General features: G+C 30.1%; 2 protein-coding genes across 2 annotated transcripts in view; both read left to right on the top strand.

The window, feature by feature from the left end:
- The window catches only part of LOC124355570, a 608,556-nt gene that overhangs the window by 381,432 nt on the left and 206,043 nt on the right, over positions 1 to 21,081 (top strand). The window lies entirely within an intron of this gene.
- The window catches only part of LOC124353730 (collagen alpha-1(XVIII) chain-like), a 167,737-nt gene that overhangs the window by 76,638 nt on the left and 70,018 nt on the right, over positions 1 to 21,081 (top strand). The window contains exon 2 of the mRNA XM_046803711.1: positions 20,782 to 20,895. Coding sequence (XP_046659667.1) covers positions 20,848 to 20,895 — 48 coding nt within the window. The 5' untranslated portion in view covers positions 20,782 to 20,847. The remainder of the gene's footprint in view (positions 1 to 20,781; positions 20,896 to 21,081) is intronic.

The following is a 21,081-nucleotide window of genomic DNA, read 5'->3' as shown; positions in this document are numbered from 1 at the left end:
GAAAATACGTTTGATATGCTATGTTTAGTAAGAAACGTGGTCAACCTAAATAAAAACCTTTATTAATAATTTTGCATATTACATTTCTTTAGTAGTCCTCAAAATGTAACTAACGTAATGTAATGTTTTGTTTAGTAATGGGGCAAAAACATGCATTTCTCTACTATTTTTGAGAATTACTTGTATATATGCAATGATTGTGAATATTTAAAGACCCGAATATGACATATTTGTAGTTACTAAGGTCTTTTTGTCTATTGATAATTCTGGATAAGCATGCTGGCTGTCCAGAGCAGCACGCTAATACCTCATCTTAGGCCTCACCTCAATCTTAGTATATAAAGGATCAATGTCTTCAACTGACGTATCCTAGTGACGTGATATTTTATATCACTTGGACATCACCAACAGTGGCGTTCCCAGAAATCTTCTCTTGTGGGTTTTCGGAACACCGGGGACTTAAGGAAAACAGTAGGGGAGTCCGTGGGCCTCTCTCGCAATACTATTGAAATATTAGGTAAAAAAAGAGTTATTTTATAGCACCTCTAAACTAATGGAAGAGGTGCAAGGATCAGGCCAGTAAAACCACTCTACTACCAGGCAGCATATATGGGTCTTATTAGAATGTTCTGTAAGAAATACAGTTATATGAAGTATATTTAACCAAACAACATCAACACCAATATTGGCAGAGAGAGGGCCAAGCTTAATACATTAACTGAGGTAAACGCATATCACTACTCCGGTTGTCCTAAAGTCGGTATGTGAGTCGTGTCGTTGTGACGTGTTAACGTGATCTGTAGCTAGCGATGTATCATCCTCCAATAACCTTGTTGATAAACTTACTATAGACAGTAATAACAACATTATCTATGAAGTATTGAAGATATACACTATTATTAAGAAACATTAACAAGTCACCTACTACCAGCATCTACACTAAGAACAGCCCTTTGATATATTTGGAGGACAGGACAGAGAGAAAGGACTCTTTCTTTTTCACCAATCCAAACCTACAGACATACCATGCTTGTATAAACTTTCTAACCATATCTGTATGAAGTCTTTAAAAGAAGGCAAGTAGCAAACTCCAGTCTTAATAACTTATATCAGTCAATATTAGATCCCTCCCTCTATCAAATAAAAACTACCCTTAACAGTCTAGTATAAAGACTACTGTAGACATAAAACTATCTAAATCTATGGTCCTAGAAAGCCCACACAAGTAAGGAATATGGATATCTTCCCTTCTCTAGATAGGACAAAAATGAAATTTGTACAGCCCACGGGCAAACAAAAGGGCGAATTCACCCGCATACTGAGCGATAGGGTTGAATGATAGTAAGCCACATCCTTTAAATATAAACATGTACTATTTTTTTATATAAATTGCTATTAGATTAGTAAATTTACGATTTTTTTTACCACATAAACATGGTCGGCTAATTATTATATATGTAAAAAACTGACAATTAATCAGATTTGTTTCATTTAATGTCTGCATCCCCATTGGCCCTATTATAGGTCTCCTGCAAAACTTAAAATCTTAGTTATAATATTAGGTCACTTAGTGACAGAAATACGGACGGACGTAAACGAAATTGTTCCAATTCCTCGAGTGAAAGGGACCTATAAAAGTTGACTAATTTATTTAATTTTCTTACCAGAGTAAATGTAACATAAGAAAAAACTTTTATATTGTAAATATGTATGATTAAGATGAGTTTAGAGATATATTAATCCAATTCAAATAATATAGTTCTATATTTTAATAAATCACTAATGATCACAAAATGGTAAGTGTAATAATTATATTTTGTTCAACATATCTTTATTTAATAATAATTACAATCATAAATTAGAAGTATTTTTCTTTAAGCTATTAAGAATTTTTCATCTAAATCTTTGTGGATTACATAAAACTAATAATTAAACTTATCTATGTAATATATTTATTTCTAAATTAAACCTTTGTCTTTTTACAAATTTAACGTAAACCATGCTATTTGAGTTAAAACTATAAAATAAAATTAATAAAAAGTTTTATTCTTAACACACTTAACTGAAAAGAATTACTAATTTGAGAACAGGTCACATGACCAATTATGGCAAAATAGAGAAAGATAAAAACACAACAGCACTCTGAAAGTTTATGCCACTCGGCCGAAAGTGTCAAGTAAGTTATGCAATGTTGTAACGTGTAAAATATTGCTAGATTTATAATGATACCATGTTTGGCCATACGTTGTTTGTCGAGGCAGGTCACAAAACAGTGTTACAGTTTACACCAAACTAACGCTGAAGGGATTTAATTAAATAACTTTCCATAAAATGAGTCACACATGTTGTAATGTAACAGATGTATAGATAATGTTATTGTGAAATTGTGTTCAACAAGCACAATTCAGAACATAATTAACAACGATTGTTTGGGTGGACACAATAGTTGGTGATGATTGTATATATCGCGTTGATTTGTTATTGTGCCAGTTTGGGTTATTGTATTCCTCCTTAGGCGTTTTTAATAATCACATTAGTGTATTTATTGGTTACGTAATGAAATTGAAAAAAAAAAAATTAATTATCATGGCAATCCTGGTAATTTTATTTATCATCATTGTAAGAGCAGAGTACATTTATTATATTTGTATACTTTTAACAAATTGTGAAGAAATAAATTTTCACAGATACTGTATTTCACTCTTATTTCTTACAAAATAATATTTTCTTTTCTTCTACATTTCGCAGGACATATGTTCCGTAATACAGATATTTTTATTTAAAGAAGGCTTTCTCTGCGTGGAGGTTAGCTTATGTAGTGAAATATATCATATCATCACAAGTGATTATCTGTATTCTGATATTGTTATTCATGTAATGAATAAAGTCATACTGAATTGAGTACAATTTAAATATTTACCATAAACATAGTTGGGTTAATAAGTATTTATATCTCTAAACTAATCTAATAATATTATAGGAATTATTTATAATTAGATCTTTTACGTAATTTGAAACTGGAATAAAGTTTTAAAACTCCATTAAATGATTTAATTTTTAATAGCAACACGTATTAACTGATGTAATACTATTCGGTGTGTTATAAAAGTCTTTAAATACTGGGGAAATATTAGAAATGACATCCACGAATGAATACATGTAATTTATCAACAGTGTAAGGTATTAGTTTATAATATTTTATCTGGTGTGACAGTACAACAAAATAATTACGCAGATTGATGGAGATAGAAAGAGAGGTTGACGTTCAAAATGGCTGCTCCACAAACAAGGATAGAACTAAGTGTACAAGCTGAAGTTTTTAATTTATTAAATAAATCCACTTCATGGATTACTTTAATATTTTAGAAATCTTCACTATACACTCACCGTTTTAATCACATTACTTGCGTTAGGTGTTTTGTATGGTTATCGAATAATTTTAAAATAAACGTGATACTCATCTTAGTTCATATATTCTGACATAGGACCTCTGGGATATACTTTCTGGCGGAATGGCTGACTGAAAAGTAAACCAATATTGAAACTTAGCCCTTCTTTTGTTACGGACGTGACAATATTTGGTCGGAAACATTGAAACGTATATAGTACAGAAAATAATTTAATTAACTTTAAACTACTTAACTTAACTTTAACTTTTTTTATTACTTTAATTCACTTTTTTTGCTGATCCAAAAAAATAAGATTATTAATTAATTAATTATAAACCAATTGCATGAAGCACATGTTTGTTTTCTTAAATTTAAATACTAGCTCAAATCAAAAGAAAACCTTTGAGAACTGATAAATTAATCATTTATTTAGAAGTAAATTAAAAAAATTAAATGTTAATTATTTAAAGTTCAAAAAAGGACTAAATGTTATTGTGTATAGCACGCTATATAAAATATATTATTTTAAAAAGTGATTTACCAACAGCGATTTTTAAAATTAAAACCTTCACTACTGGTACATACCGAGTGACAGCATTAATTTTCATAAGGAAACAATCATACTATGACGTCTGCCGCAATAAACATGTAATTGTAAATAGTTCATACTAGAAAACAAAATTGTATTAAAACTAATATAATACCATTTAATAAAAATAACACGGGTATATTTATGACTTGTACTATGATAGTTGAATCTAAGTCATAGACTTATTTATTGGTAGGGATACATAATATTTGTGTGTTTGCAGTATTATATTCCTTTCAAATACATAAGATTTTCTAAAGCAATTAGATGTAGCTCATAAAACACATTTATATTAAAACTTTAGTTAATTGTTTTAACTCTACATGCGAGGTTTTTTACTATTCCAATATATGCCTTGTTTAAACTACAATTATAGCAACTTAAATAAACAAAGACGAATGGAAGCTATAGAGCTATTTTTAGTTAATCATACAATTACGAAGTTTTTTGTACCGATCAGATCACTGTATATTGTCAAATCTAAAGGGATTAAGCAATCTCTTTAGAGCAGAGGAGATTGATTTTTTTATACCTGGGAAATTTTATATTTTAAAACTAATGTAGTTTTTATATTTTTCTGTTAATGTGGTCTAAGATGTAATAATAAAGGTATATGCCTTTTTAAATTTCAAAGAAAACCAATGGACGTTAACAAACAACTTTAATATTATTGTAATTTAAGCTTAAATTAATTTAATAAGTCTTTCGAAGTTGTTGTACAATTAATTGTACAAAGAATAATTAAAATATTAATCGAACCTTGCAATGAATAAAGTATAATTAAAACAGTTTTAGTAGCCTAGGAATTAACTAAAATAGTAGTGTAAATTAAATTCCATGGTAACTAATAAATTGTTTTTTAATCGATTTTATATGTAAAATAAATAAATACACCTTTATTAATATAAAAGGCAGTATAAGTTTTATTTGATTAAACACTGTTGAACAAAAAGTACTCACTCCACCGAGACTTGAACTGGTGCAGTTCATGTTGTTTATTGAACAAGAGTAAATCGATTGTTGTATAAGCAGTGTTTTTCGATAAACATTATGTGTGGTTATGAATAAAGAAACAAGCCTTTGAGTGGAAATCATATTACCCCCATCGTTGTTATGGAGATTGCCTCTTTTTACTCGATGGAGGAGATTTCAGATTATCATTATTGATAACGTCCAGACCGCCTGCTGGGTATTTAAATACAAATTCCGACTCTGTATTATTCATGAATTAAAATACATGTGCAGTTCAAATCCGATGTAAAATTACACTTCCTTATTATTTTAATTGCTTGTATGATATAATATCACATGGAAATTCATAGAATTTCATTATAACACAATTAATTTTTAGATTCATAAAACTCTTTGAAAACGTACAAATGAGTTTTAGATTATTACATTATTATTATTATTATTATTAGATCTATTACAATAATGTATTTTTACAAAGTAGACTTTCGAATACAAATGCAAATTCAAATAGGAGTGGAAGGGTAACCTTGGTAACTAAAATCGTTTTAACTAATTAATGATATGGCCTTAATTATGTAAATATGTATCTGAGTGGGTCAATGTTCTGAATTATTCGAGTTAGTATGTTTTCTCAAATGTCAATGGTCGCCTTCGGAAAACATTCTTTTAGGAGGACTGACTAAGAAACACATAAAACTTTTGTACAACAAGTACTGCCTTTGTAACAAGTTAGGTTTGGATGTATTAATGATTATGTCAGTTATTATGCTCACAAATTCTCAGTATATTTCATAAGGTGATTTTGGATTCTGGGGGTCAAAATTTGAGAAAATACAAAAGTTATTTCAGGGACTTCTGTCACGTCTGGGTAGTTGCAATAGGCAGATTTCTATGAAATATACACAATACCAATATTCCAATATTAGTGCTAATGAGATATACCTGCTATTTGTTGTTTTGAGTCTTGCCTTGCACGCAGTTGCTGTATTATAACAGACTTAATTAGGATTTCGGACATTATCCATCGTGATAGATTTTAAAGGTATAACACAACATTTCGATGATAGGAATGTTGACTCTTTGTCAGGTGGGGGAGGTATTAATACACACAAAAATTACGAACAGAAAGAAGTAAAGAAGGGAGAGTAAAGGGTTCAAACATACCCAAAAGCTGTTTGGAGTCCAGTGCAGGCGTTGTCATTGCACAGGATGCAAGTCCCGACAAAAAATCACATGTACGAGGATAACAATCACACATCACCAGCACAGGCTACAGTGGGATAATGGATTCCAAGCAGTTTTTTGGTATGCTTGAGTCCGTTTCTTTTTCTTTTTTTACATCTTTTCGTTTGTAATTTTATATTATTAATACTTTCCCCATCTGCCGAAGAGGATAGATTCTAATCATGTAAACGTTGTGCTATACCTTCTATAACCTATAACGATAGCAAATGTCCGAAATCCTAGTAAAACTTTAAACAAAGACTTAATTAATTATAGTACCTTGGCACTCGTGCATTTAGCGTTTTCTCCACATTACCCCGTCTAAACTTAATTAGCTTAAAGTCTTAGCGATATGTAGGGGGAGGAAACTTATTTTCTGCTTTGGGTTTCCTCGTCTACGTTATACGAGAATACTTCTCTCAGTTTATAATCATACAGGAGGACATTAGTTAGCTAAATAAAATTTGAACTTTATCGTCTCCCTCCTGTGACATTGCATTTCTACAAACAGATGTAGCTTTTTTGGTTCTTGAAAAAAAAAAACACAATTATTTATTTATGTTATTCCTGATATTAGGCTAGATAAGTTTAGTCTTGTTGTAGTAATAAGGGTTGTGAAAATAACTAGATCGATAAAATTTTCGTTTCATCATAACTTTTGTTACACTAAATTTTTCATGAAAATATACGTAAAATAATACGATGTTCTATTACGTTTTTCTCATTGTTTCAGTCCAAATATAATAAAATATATATTTTAAACTTTATGGAAATTTCAACTGATGTAAAGTTACTTCATAGTTAGGGATAAGTTATGACTCTTTATAGTCATTAAATTTCTGAAACGAGTCAACAAGTTCATGAACAACAATTTTGTGGGTAATAAAATACAAGGGAAAAAACTCATTAATAATGTTTAATAGCTTTAATTTTTGCGATTTTTTACAGAATATAGTGTTTATTAAATACAAATATTTATATTAAATATTATTTATTGCATTTATTGGATTACCTATAATCTCAAAAAATGTTTTATAAATTAAGTATGTATAATATAATGGAGAGGTATCAAGTAAACTGTCAAATACCTGAGTTAGAGTCTGGGATTCTAGGTATCGTTTTCTTATGAAAATTTGTGCATCTTTCTGTAACATGTACTTTCTGACCTCCTCTTAAATACATAAATTAAACACTAACAAATTTTTAATTTTCAAAAACAAGAATCGATGATTATTTGATTCTGAATTGAATTTTATTACATATCATTTTGTGTAATTATGCAATTAATTTAAATACAATTACTATGTAGAATGTGGCATACGTAGGAAACTTAATTTTATATAAGGTTCCTTCAATGAAGATTATTCTCCTCAATAAGTTTTAATAATTATCATATGGAAATTCGAGACAAATATACTATACAGCATGTTTCGCCCATACGTTGACATTTTCATGAAACAGCAATTAAATGGAATATTTTAAACAGCAAACATTTTAATATATGAGAAAGTCTTCCTCAAGTTTTCAAACTCCATTTAAGTTATGTTTTGAAATATTGTTTAATATTATTCTCTATTCAGCCGTACATATTCAGACACTAATCCTTTATATAAAGAAACTTTATCCAAATTTTCACTAAACACTGGAACAATTTTAAATTTAAATCCTCGTATATTACGATCCATTTCTCCAAGTACTTTGTAGTATGTGGAGTACCCAAATTTACTACTACTACTACTACTACTACTCCCAAATTTATTTGAATAACATTATTAAACAAACTTATATTACCGTCTATAATATTCTAAAAAAAGGTAGAATACATTAAATATGAAACATTTTGACTAACACTAAACCCACTAGTTAAAGTTACTTATCTCTGGGAAGATGCGACTTGGAGCCAGCTGGGTGTTAACTTTAACAGCCAGTTACGCTGAGCAGATGCTGCTTCGTTTAGGAGCAGCAGCTGTGCGAGGATCATTCTACTCCATATTTGCTCCTGCATTTCACCATTAACTTCTTACTTTATTTTAAGATTATATTTGTATTCACCTCAGTATATATATAAATAATACATACCATTTGGGTGTTTTAATAGTTCATAATATTAGTGAGAGTACTTTTTATTTAACCTTAAAAAGAATTAGCAAGCAATATAATATTTTATAATTAAAAACTGAGTATACGACTTAGATTTAGTTCTATATAATTTCCTGACTAATTCATTTATCTCAAATTCTATTCGGTAAGCTTAGTTTTTAAGATTTAAATAATAATATCTGAGGGACCAAACTCTTTCAATAAACAACAGTAAAATTAAGGTTAAACGTGTAAGCATGTCTTTAACAATGATACTAAAGGCAAAAAACACATTAATTATCTTTTAATTCAGCGCATACCTTAAATAAAATCGACTAGCTGTTTGCACTCAATTTCGTGTTAATAACCATGGATACTAAGAATATCCATGTAAATTTTTAATAATATCGGTACAGTATTTTAAACGCGATTGAGTAGCATTCATATGAACACACGGACGCCATTAGATTGTTATTTACTATTATAGATTTCATCAGCTTAATGTCGTCTAATCATTCCTATTACCCTAATTTTATATTAACGAATAGCAATAGATTGTCATTTAAAACTAAATAATATGGTTAAACCAGAGAATGTGTGAAATTTAATTACTTATATTTTAAATAATAGAGTGGCTGAGTGCATTCAAACGAAACATGCTGAGAGTGGCCATTCTGAGTGCTTTTTGTCAGTGGTTCTAGCTCAAAGTAATTAGATTAATTATAGTGAGGGGGTCACTTAAATAGAGAGATTTCGTTGTTTCCATTACATTTTTGTTCATATTTCTAATAGTCACTTAAATAGATTAATAAAATAAAAGTTTAATTGTTTTCATAAAATTTGTGTTCATATTGTTACCTAAAATTCATTTTTACCTTGCTATACACTTCTTTAGTGGCTAATTATTACGTAAAAAGTAACCAGGCTTTTTTTTTGCTCAGCACAACACAAAACATGGCGATTACAACGTAAAAAATTATTATTATATACTAGTTCTATTCTAAAAAAAGATAACAAAATATAATTACTTTTTAAATTATATATGGACATGCAAATTTGCTAGAAGACTTAAAACAATTGGTGTTGATAAATTGTAAATCCGATATGTAATGTTAACCGCAAGGTAGTAAAATAAACTACTTACGTATTAAAGTGACCCTGTCACTAACACTCTGAAATGTACCTGAAATATCAAATTTCTAAAAGATCATAAATATGTTTAATTTTTTCTATATTAAAATGAAACAAAGAAATATGTTTGGTTTATTGTAAAACGGGAAGCTTTTACTTAAAGCTCTTAGTATTATACTTTTTCAGTAATCATCAAAGTTTAATTTTCTGTAACCTAACGTAATGTAATTTTAGTTCAGTTGGATAATAGTTATTTTTATCCACTATGTTTCAAAATCGCGTATCAATAGCAAAATTGTCAATAATTAAATACTTAACAGTAATAACAGTAATATTTTGCAGTTTACGAGGTTCATTTGTCTATTAGCAATTCTAGGAAAGCATGCTGTCTGTCCAGAGCAGAACAGCAAGCAAACCCCTCATTTTAGGTTTTACATCAATTTCAGAGCATTCCAGCATGAAGGATCAATTCTGATATATCCGAAGGCAACAACACCAGTAATGGTAGAGTTAGGGCCAAGCTTAACAATCATGGTGTTAAACATACCTGACAGAGTAACGACAATACTATATGTTTAGTATTGTTCATAAACATCACTATTATTAGGTAGAATTAATGAATCACCAACGATTAGTTTCCAAATTAGGACACTACCCTGAGTACAAGTAAGAGTTATCTTCATATAAGCCGCTATCAGGAATAAATGCAGACTTGTTTACACGAAGGGAGTATACCGACAAAAGCCTCTTCATTCTACACAAATACAAACCTTCAAACATACAATGCCTGTACATATTTTCCAACCACATTTTCTAAAGTTTTTAAAAGAAAACAAGACATACATATCAGTTTTAATAATTGATGGCAGTCAATATCAGATATCTGCTTCTTTAATTTAAAAACTACTCTTGGTAGTCTAGTATAAAGACTAGATATAGAACTAGCTAGAGCTATGGATGCCATATAAAGCCCGCAGAAGTCATTAATGAGGATATTCTATCTTCTCTTGACAGAAATAAAATTTGTGTAGCCCAAGTGCAGGGAGAAGAGAATTTATACCAGCCTACTGAATGACGTGGATTTAATTATAATCAGCCAGATCCCATGAATAGACATGTACCATCATCGGAAAACTAATTATATTTGCGTAATGTAATATATGTTGTAATTCCATTGGGCCTCTTGGGGCTTAATGCAAAATTTCAAGTCGATAGATCACACTTAATAAAATATCGTGGGGATAGAGATCCAGACAGACATAAACAAAATTTTTCCAGTTCCTCGAATAATAGTGTCCTATAAAAGGTATGACACCACCTATAAAAGTTATTAATAATTTTATATATTCTTATTCCTATTCTTATAATCTTAATTTTAAATTTTACTTCAATAAATTTGTTTTCATTTTAGTATCACGTTGTATATAATATGAGAGAAATGTATTTTATATATTAATAAATGGAAAAGATGTTTCATTAAACTATCAAGGATTTTTAAAGGAATTCTAGTAGAATACATATACTTTTAACAATTAAAAACTTATTTCTATAAAATATTTTTACTTAACTAAAACTTGTATACCATTGTAAGACTTTGAGATAAAAAATTTGCATATTCTTAACACACTTAACTTAACTGTTAAGCATTACTAAGTTGAGAACAGGTTCACATGATCAATTATGTAAAGCTAGAGAAATATCAAAATACTGCATTACTCAGAAAGTTTGCGTCACCCTGCTGAAGTATCAAGTAAGTTATACAATGGTGTAACGTGTAAAATATTGCTAGATTTATAATGAGACCATGTTTGGCCATACGTTGTTTGTCGAGGCAGGTCACAAAACAGTGTTACAGTTTACACCAAACTAACGCTGAAGCGATTTAATTAAATAACTTTCCATAAAATGAGACCCACATGATGTGGTTCAACACTTGTATAGATAATTTTATTGTCGAATTGTGTTCAACAAGCACAATTCAGTACATAATTAACAGCAATTGTTTGGGTGGACACAATAGTTGTTGATGACTGTATATCTCACGCTGATTTGTTATTGTAGCAGTTTAGGTTATTGCATTCCTCCATAGCCATTCCTAATAGTCGTATTCCTGTTATTTATTCGGTGGAATTTAAAATGTTTATATTATATCAATCCTTCTCTAAATTTTTTTTATATTCTCTCTGTCATAACTTTCAATGCCAGCAGAACGCTTCGCTTTTCTTTTACCTAGTAAAAATAAACGACACATCTTCGCTCACTGACAATATTTGGATGGATTTCTGTCGCAGTCAATGAAACCTTGCATTTTTAAACTTACAGATATATACTAATGTAGGATATTTGACCTGTTTCGACAGTTCGCCTTTGTGACTTCTACTGCTGTGGGACCTTCTTTCATGGGCTGTTCTTTACATTCATGTTTGCAGTATGTGTCAGTGAAAGTTTAATATTGAAAAATATATAGGAGGGACTATATTAGAATAAAACAATTACTAAAATTTATGGAGATAGAAAAAGAGGTAGGTGTTGAAAATACGTGTTCCACAAACAGGATAGAATTAGGAATACAAGCTGAAAAATTTTAATTTATTACATAAATCTACTGCATGGATTGCTTTAATTTCTTACAAACCTTCTTTGTACATTCACCGTTTCAATCACATTACGTGCTTTGTATACTTATAGAATAAGTCTAAATAGTTTTCAAAATACACGTCTCTATTTAAATGTTAGAGGGTATACTATCTGACGTACTGGCTGCCAGGTCGACCAACAGCCAGTAAAAATAACTATGAAAGTTTGTCATATAATTTTGTACTTACGTTTACCTTGTAGTTATTAAAAAGATTAATTCTTAACATATGATACGATCCGATAAACTATTAATACGTTCAAAATGAAACAGATAATCAATTATGACAAGAATATGAAATTTGATATAATATACTGGGTGTCCCAAAATTACAGGACCAAACTTCACCAAATTGTTCAGGAGGTCAAACTGAACGAAAAATGTTCTGTAATGTATAGTCCTATCTTGCTTCGTTTACCTTAGATCGGCCATTTTGTTTTTTACATACAATTAATTTTATTTTTAATACGGGTTTACCGATTTTGTTGAAACTTGGCACAAATATTATAAACATGAACATCAGTTGTAAAAAAAATATTTTTTCAAAATCTTATGTGTATTTCCAAAATGGCGGCCATTAAAAAACGGTTGGTTTTCAAGTTATTTAGGTTTTAATTCTTTAAATGTGACCCAGTATACACATTTATATTGTAATTGATATTTTAACATGCAGAAACAATTGAAAATATATGTGCAAATTGAATTCGAAGAATTAAGCCTATTTCAATCGCTCTGATAACAGAATTTCCGGAAAATATTTGTAATTACAACACCGTTCATAAAGCCATTCAATTCACCAGAAGCCAATTGCGTGTTTGTTTGCATCGGTATGAAATAAAACGCGGGCTCATGGACACGATAATTGCTGTATGTTTTTATTTATTAGCCAGTCTTAATTAATAAATAGCAATAAAATGAGCATTACACAAATAATGCTGAAGTAATAAATAATATAAATGTTTAATTAATTAATTAACTGTTTTTTTAATACGCATAAATACGCACTTGTACAAATATTTTAATTAGCCTATTTCCCAACAAAGACACAAAATAATACGTAACAAATGGACGTCATTTAAAAATTGTATTTTTGTGCGTGTTTTGAAATCTCAGGTTTCAAGATAATAGTTGATGAATTTTTGAAGAAGTGTAGTTATTTTTCATGCATCGGTGAGCAAGAAAATGTTTGATATATTCTCTAGTCATCTTTAATACTGTTAGGTATTTAATATTTCAAAATATTTTGAGATTGCGGCCTTACAAAACTTATGTAGGATAATTAATAAGTTATGAAAATAAATTGTGCACATGATAAATACAGTATTTTTAATAGACGAATATACGTACGTATTGTGTACACAGCAAGGATGGTAATGATGATTTTTTTAGTCGAATATATTATATAACAATTACAAAAGGATCAATTTTTAATTGTAAGAGAAATATACAGGTTAGAAAGTTAGAGAAACTTGTACTCGTATACAAATTTATGCAAAAACAATAAGACCTAATTTTTACATGAAAAATCGTTATATACTTTGGTGTTTTTTTTTTTAGTAAAGGGATACAGACTAAAGCAGTTCCATTGTAATCTTGAATTAGAAACGTTTCAAAAAATATACATATGCCAATGTATGTGTTAGTAAATTTTCAAACAGTTTTATACGGTTTAAAATCAAATTTTAGTTTCCAATAAGGGTGCTCTTTAGTAAATGAGTACAATATCCAATTGAAGAGACATTTGCCTAAAGCTAAGAGTTACATGTAAGCAAAGCATGTAACTGCAGCTTTTATTGTAACAAATAACACTCTAATTATTCAATATTGGTAGAGATGAGATTATTTTACTCACAAACAAATATTGCTTAAAAGTGAGCGATATAATATTTTTTATTTTAACTAAGCACCGTATTTAGTGAGATTTATTTAACAATTGCAGTAATTAAAAAATACAAATATACGTATAGAAATAATGTTTATAGGAAAATTTATAGTTTTCATAAATTTTAATATAATTATGTCTATAAGAAACTGCCGAAAATATTACACAAATATTATATTAATTAGATTATTTGAAATTCATTTCGAATCTACTATGTATAGTCAACATTAAAGCTCATGTCTGTTCTTCTTTAAAATATTTAATAAATATAGTTTTTTACTTTAATATGTTGTTAACATTAAAATATCTATTCTACTTTGAACATATTTTATCATATAACAAGTCCTAGATGTATAATAATTATCAACATAGTTTAAGTGTTTTTATATTATTAAATCTGTTTAGTCGCAGTAAAAGTAATGTGAATATTGTTTAGTTTGTGTTTGAACACAATTTTACTACCTATAAGCATAGATGTCTGGTTAGATAGAAAGTATACTGTTTGTAAAGTGAAGATAGTGCCACAATTTCGGAACTAACGCCTGAGCTTGTTAAGCCATATGGTGCGGGCGGCAGTTTATATCTTCTACCTGTTACAAGCCATCGACAGATTAATATTCTTGAATCATTGTTACAGAATTAGTATTCCAGTATGACGCGCTCTCATTCAAATTTACTGAATATATTACAGCTGTTACGATTTGTATCACTAGTCCACAAATATTATACAATTATATTACCCTCTATAACTTGTACGGTACTACTGTATAACTTAGTACCGTATAAACTGATGCTGTTACAAACTACATAATACCACAGAAACCTCTTCGGAGCAGCATAATTTGCAACCCCTTTTTTATCAAATACAAAACACTCAGATTTGAAAATTTAGCAACAACTGCCTCTTGTTGATTGAAGTATAAATTCAGTAAACACATTAAAGACTAAACCTACAAAAATCCGGAAAAACAGAAAGTGTATACTCAATAGCAGAATTGTACTTATCCCCTGGCATAAATACCTATCCTATGTGACCTTGAAGGCACGTTGATTTTTCCAAGGCCCTTATAGGCCATCTGCGCACGACTGCAAGAAAGTACAAAGTAAGATCGGCCTGTCATGACCGTGCCTAGCCGTTTAAATTTAAACTGAGAGACTTAAGGAGTTAGCAAATTATATTAAAAAATTTCAAAATTTCAATTGCTTCTAGTTTTTAATAGAGTTTTTAAGTTTAATTTATTTTTTAATGCCTCTTTATTTCAATATGTTTATTCATCGTTAACTGTTTATTGCACCCCGTTTATACATTGGGTCGCCGTCTACTACTTATGTCAGGAGAAAGGTATCTTAGGATGAAAATATAAATATTTATTATAGATAGGAGGTTACAAAAAAAATGTCTGCATTGAAGTGGGTTTGCTCAGAATAGTGCTAACTGAATTCATTAAAAGCTAAAAGAGTGGACCTTTATGAGATGGATTGTTCGTTTGAATTGTAAAAGATTCTCAAATTGGCCAACTGGGAGCAGCTGGGTCCCTTTTACTTATTGATTCGAGATCAGCCAATCAAATCACAGAAAATTGAGAGAACCCTTCTGTGAAATTTCAGTGGATAGTACTGGCGTGAGTAATGAGGAGAGTAACAACTTTAATCGGAAGTTGTACATTAAACAGATGTTTTATTTCTAATAATCTTTTTTAATTTTAGTGAGTTCTAAATTACTAAAGAATAAAACGTGCTGAAATTATATAATTTTATTATAAGTCTAATTACATATTTAAGTAATTGTAAGAACGTTTCTTCATTGAAACTGATAAAACCTGTAATTTTTGTAATAAACTATTTAAATTCCAAACATTTCTAAAACAAAACTCTCTTGTGTCAAATATTATATTCTTTAAACTGGTTTGTAATTATAACTAAAAAAAAACATTGCATTTGATCAAATGCTCAGTTTTTGATTTCACTAAACGGTGTATTTAGTCCAAATTTGGTGCAATACTAATTAGTTGTTCAGAATTTAAATTTATTTTAAATCGTATAAATTATTTTACTGGCATTTGAGAGATTTTATTTTATTTTATTTGTAATATATATTTGCCCTTCTAAATGAATTGATGAATCAATAGAATTTAATTTATCTAGTTTTTAATTTTTAAGATATTAAAGATGAATTTAAATAATTATATTTCATAATTTTTCAGAAGTATTATTTAAAGCCCTTTGAACATAAACGATGTAGGAGTACAATACACCGTATCGTCCTCTGACCTTTGTTTAAAGTTTGCTCTTCATTCAGTTCGGCAGGAAATAATTATTTTAACTTTGAGTGGCAATCAACTTTTTGTAGTATTTTAATGCTAAAGAGGGTACATTTCAATCCTCGAAACGCAGTGTCATACTTGTTTGTATCATATAACGATAGAAAATGTGCGAAATTCTGTAATTATTATTTAATGTATAAAGTTTTTATTGTTTTCACGATTTCCATCTAACAGATAATCAAACAGAACAAAATTCTACGTCTAGTGGCAGAAAAAAGAGAATTTGTGTCAGCCAACTGAGTGAGAAGCTTCAGTGACGCTCAGTCAAATCCCATGGATGCACATGCACCATCAATCGATCATGTAAAACGTTCTTCCTTCTTTTCTTCCTAAAAAAAGTTCTTGTCTTACATTAAAAATTTCAAATCTTAGATGAAATGCATGTGTAACCGTAAATCTACGGTTACACATAAAAGCAATATACAGTTGTTTCCTTTTAACATTTGGCTTACAGTTGTCAGCCAAATTCCAATGAGTGACATGGCACCATCATCAAAAGTCTGCAAGTCAGTTTGTTTTCAATATATCGTCATATATATCGATAGATAGACAAAGATGTTTATTGTGGACAGACAGATATGAGATTTTCTAGCCCCATGAGACATTTGAAAATCCTCAGCTAGTTAGAAATTTAAAATATAAAAATTCAAATCCAATAGAACAATCGAAAGACATAATTAAAATTTCTACAAGAAAGGTCCATTCACTTTTCTACAAGAAAGGCCCATTCACTTTTTCTAGCACAAAAGTATTAAAATGCCAATTAGAACCGATCTAGAGGTCGGAACACAATTCTATCGTGATATCTTTATTGCAAATTAAGCGATCTTTAAAAAAGGTTATTTGTTATTTCTAGGTATTTCCATTTCTCGATCAAACAAAGTGTAATTTTTCTCATCCCCGAATTAATTAATAAAATTTCATCTTTGGGGCCTAGGGACTTAGCCTCCAGTAAGCCGAAGGTGAGTCAGGATAATACACCATTCGAAAAACTGTATTTATTATTGTAATAGTAGAACGTATTGTAGGATAGTAGGATGTATTGTAGGATGTGTTGTGAGGTATACCTAATATTTGTGTGGTTGCAATATTATATTCCTTTTAAATACACAATAATCTCAACAACAATACAATTTTGCTCATAAAAGAGATTTTTATTATGATTTTAGTTATTAGATCTAACACTTACATCCAGGTTTGATCACTATTCTAAGTATAGTGCCTTATTCCGAATACAGTTATAGCACCTTATCGTTTATTGAAAAAGAATGGAAGCTATAGAGATAATTTTTTATTTAATCCGCTACAATGTCAAGGCTTTTTCGTAGCTATCGGATCATTTCGTAAATACAATTAACAGAGATTTAGCAATCGTGTGAGTGCAGAGTAGAGTGCTTTTTTAGATTCAAGTACATCAAGAATGCTTGTTTCGAAATACAGGCCTTGTTCCAAATATAATTATAGCAACTTACCGTATGCATTAAAAGAAAGAAAGCCATAGATTTATTTTTATAGTTCATTTGCTTTAATGAAGGTTTTTTGCAGCAATCGAATCACTGTAAATTCGGAGATTCCAAATAGCAATCGAGTTAGAGCAGAGGAAAGAGCTTTGATGGATTGCTGGGATATTTTCTGAGCTGGTTCGAGTAGATGCAGGAAAGGAACTCTAGTTTTTGTTTTATCACACCTTATTATGGTAAAATTAATATGGTTTTTCTAAAAGGTTCTGCATAATACTCGTAAAGCGTAAGGTGTAATATTATAAGTGTAACAAGTACGAAATACAAGTTTATAAGAAATACAAGTTTTATAAACCTTATTCCTCAACAGGTAATCCAATAAGTTTTAGATGCACTGGATTTGCAAAAGATCATTTGCAAATTATTGTAAATTATTTGTAAATTTACAATTTATATTTTATCTTCAACCTTATGTCAGTTTTTATGGAGCGAAAAATTATATTTTTATTGCGACTTTGAGGGATACTTTCTCGATAATCTTCTTTTTAGGGAGGTCTATGTGCTTTAAGTGTTGCGTACTAAGGGCACAGGACTGTTTTAGACGTTTGATTTTTTGAGAGCTAAACTGGTAAAATGTCATTGGGCAGTAAGAGGATCGGTGAAGAGTAGGGAGTAACTTACTTTAACAAGTCTGTAATTTGAACGTGGCGACTTATCTTAGGTTGTTTCAATTATATTTTTGTCGATTCAAAAAATATTTTAAGTATGTTATAAGATAATATTTTATATAATACTTCTAAAACTAATACTTTCCTAGAAAAATTAGTTTTTACCAGTAGGTAAAACCGCTTATTACAATTTCTTATTCCATTTCAAAGAAAAACAATGGACATTAACAAAGATTGCTAATATTACGGGAGTGCCGATGGCCGAGTGGTCTAAGACGTTGGCCTTTGGGTCTGAGTTAGAGATAACACATGTTCGAATCCTTTCTGTGGCCCTTGCACTTTTTATCGGTACCAACGACCTTGTACTGTATCGACTCTCCCCATTATTCTCTTTGATACGATCCTCGCATAGGCCAGTGGCCAGTGAGGACGAGCAGAATAAGGCTTCAAAGGGGATCGGCTTTCTCCTTAAAAAATTAATGTAATTTGGGCTAAAGTTACTTTAATAAGTCTTTTGAGTTCGTTTGACAGTTAAGTGTACAAAGAATAATCAAAATATTCATCGAAAGCTGTAATAAATAAAGCATAATGAAAACAGTTTTAGTAGCGTAGAAATTATTAATAATAATTAAAATAAAATTTTAAGGTTGATTTTCCTTTACACCGATATGTAAAAGCTTTAATTAGCATAAATGTCTATAGTCAAGTTTTAGTTCTTTAAACACTGATGAACAAAAAGTACTCACTTCACCGCGACTCGAACTCAGAACCACAACCTAACGGGAGTGCGGTTCATGCACTAGGGAATACTGAACAAGAGTAAAACGATTGTTGTCATTGTAATCCGATTTTGTAGATAAACATTTGTGTGGTTTTGAATAAAGAAACAAGCCTTTGAGTGGAAATCATATTAACCCCTTCGTTGTTATGGAGATTGCCTCTTTTTACTCGATGGAGGAGATTTCAGATGTCCATTGTTGATAACATCGAGGCCTACTGCTGGGTTTCGAAATACAAATACTGATTCTGTTATATCAGTGAATTAAAGTTCATGTACTTTTTATATCTGATTAAGGAAAATTATACTCCCTTATTATTATAATTACCTTTATTATATAAAGATAAAAACATGTACAAGTTCTAGGTAAATGGAGGAAATGTCACATATTGAATTTTTCCGTCATATGCTTATATATATATATATATATATATATATATATATATATATATATATATATATATATATATGCTTACAACATTTAATTGTAATATCTATTTTCATTCATGGCACTTCTAAAATGCGAACACGTTATACATTAAAAATAGTTCTATATCAATAACACACGAGGCAAAGTAGAGTTCCGAGTGCAAATGCAATTTCAAATTAATAGGAGCCAGGGTAAAAAATATATAAATAGCCCAACCAATTATATGACCTTTATTTACCTCGCAACTCCAAATTACATAATGAATAAGATTTACAGCATAATATGACATATTTAGCAAATTTCGAATTTATTGTGTAAAGGTCGATTTGTTAAGTAGAGTTCATTTTTTTGATATGCATGTTTTAACGCATGCCCAAAGTACAGAGATAACCAAGTGACTGATACCAAGCTGTTCCAGCTCAAAATTACTCGTGGATTCTTATATATATATATATATATATATATATATATATATATATATATATATATCTTATCTTATATTATTCTTATATAATTATAAGCTTGTCTCATAATTTTGACATCGCACACGATCATTTAGAGTAACTAGTTTAACACCAATTTGGTAATGAAAACTGCGTTTCTCAGAGGCATTTACATTAATTTCATTACACGATTAGTATTGCAAAGTGGACATTCTGCTTGTGCACGTTCCCTATCTTATTTCCGGTAAAGAATTAAGGTCTATTTGAAAATCTCAGTAAAGTAAATTAAGGTATGACTTATTTTATTAGGCGAAGTTAGGACCTAAAAGCCCTCCCTAACACTTAACTTGGGGACCAACGGCGTGGAGGTGACTTTTGAACCACCACCAATGGCTTGGCAGATGGGCTGCTAGCAAGGACAGGATCTCTCAGTGATCACCCATCCTAGCTGCAGCCACGCTTGACGTTGCTTTACCAAGCTCACCAGGTTACGATAATCGTTGCACCCGCGCCACTGCGCCATTGGCTTATTTTGTGGCTTATTTATTGTGAATAAAAGAAACCTGTATAACATTCATTTTACACAGCGTTAGTTCGTGTTGCAGGCAACGTAAATTTAACGTAAAAAAGTTCCTTTATTGAATAATTTTACGAAGGGAAGGATTGATTTGCTGCAGCCTGGAAGTCCAATTAATATCAATAATTAATTATTTTTAGTCCCTAATATCTAATTTTTCCTATTATAACACAAACTTGTCACTTCACGTTATGTTACAGTTGCTGGAACCACGACCTCCAGGACCTCCTGGAGCACCTGGAATATGCTCCTGCAATATTTCCCAAATGCTCAACACCTACTCAGACATTCTAGAGCCTTACTTGCGGTATGCGGTAGGTTCTTGTTCAACTTTTAAACTACTTTAAATTGTAAGAAGAATTTTCTTTACGTTTATTTTATAATTCTTTTACCACCAGTTTGTTTCCAATTAAATGTTAAATGGGTCATCGGTTATGACATACAGGCAGTGCAAAAATTCTAACTAACCTCGATTATTATTAAAACCCACCTGTTATGAA

This window comes from Homalodisca vitripennis, chromosome 2 (genome assembly GCF_021130785.1).
Source record: "Homalodisca vitripennis isolate AUS2020 chromosome 2, UT_GWSS_2.1, whole genome shotgun sequence".
Taxonomy (NCBI): domain Eukaryota; kingdom Metazoa; phylum Arthropoda; class Insecta; order Hemiptera; family Cicadellidae; genus Homalodisca; species Homalodisca vitripennis.
Note: the sequence above shows the minus strand (reverse complement) of the source record. Positions and strands in the feature narration are given on the sequence as shown.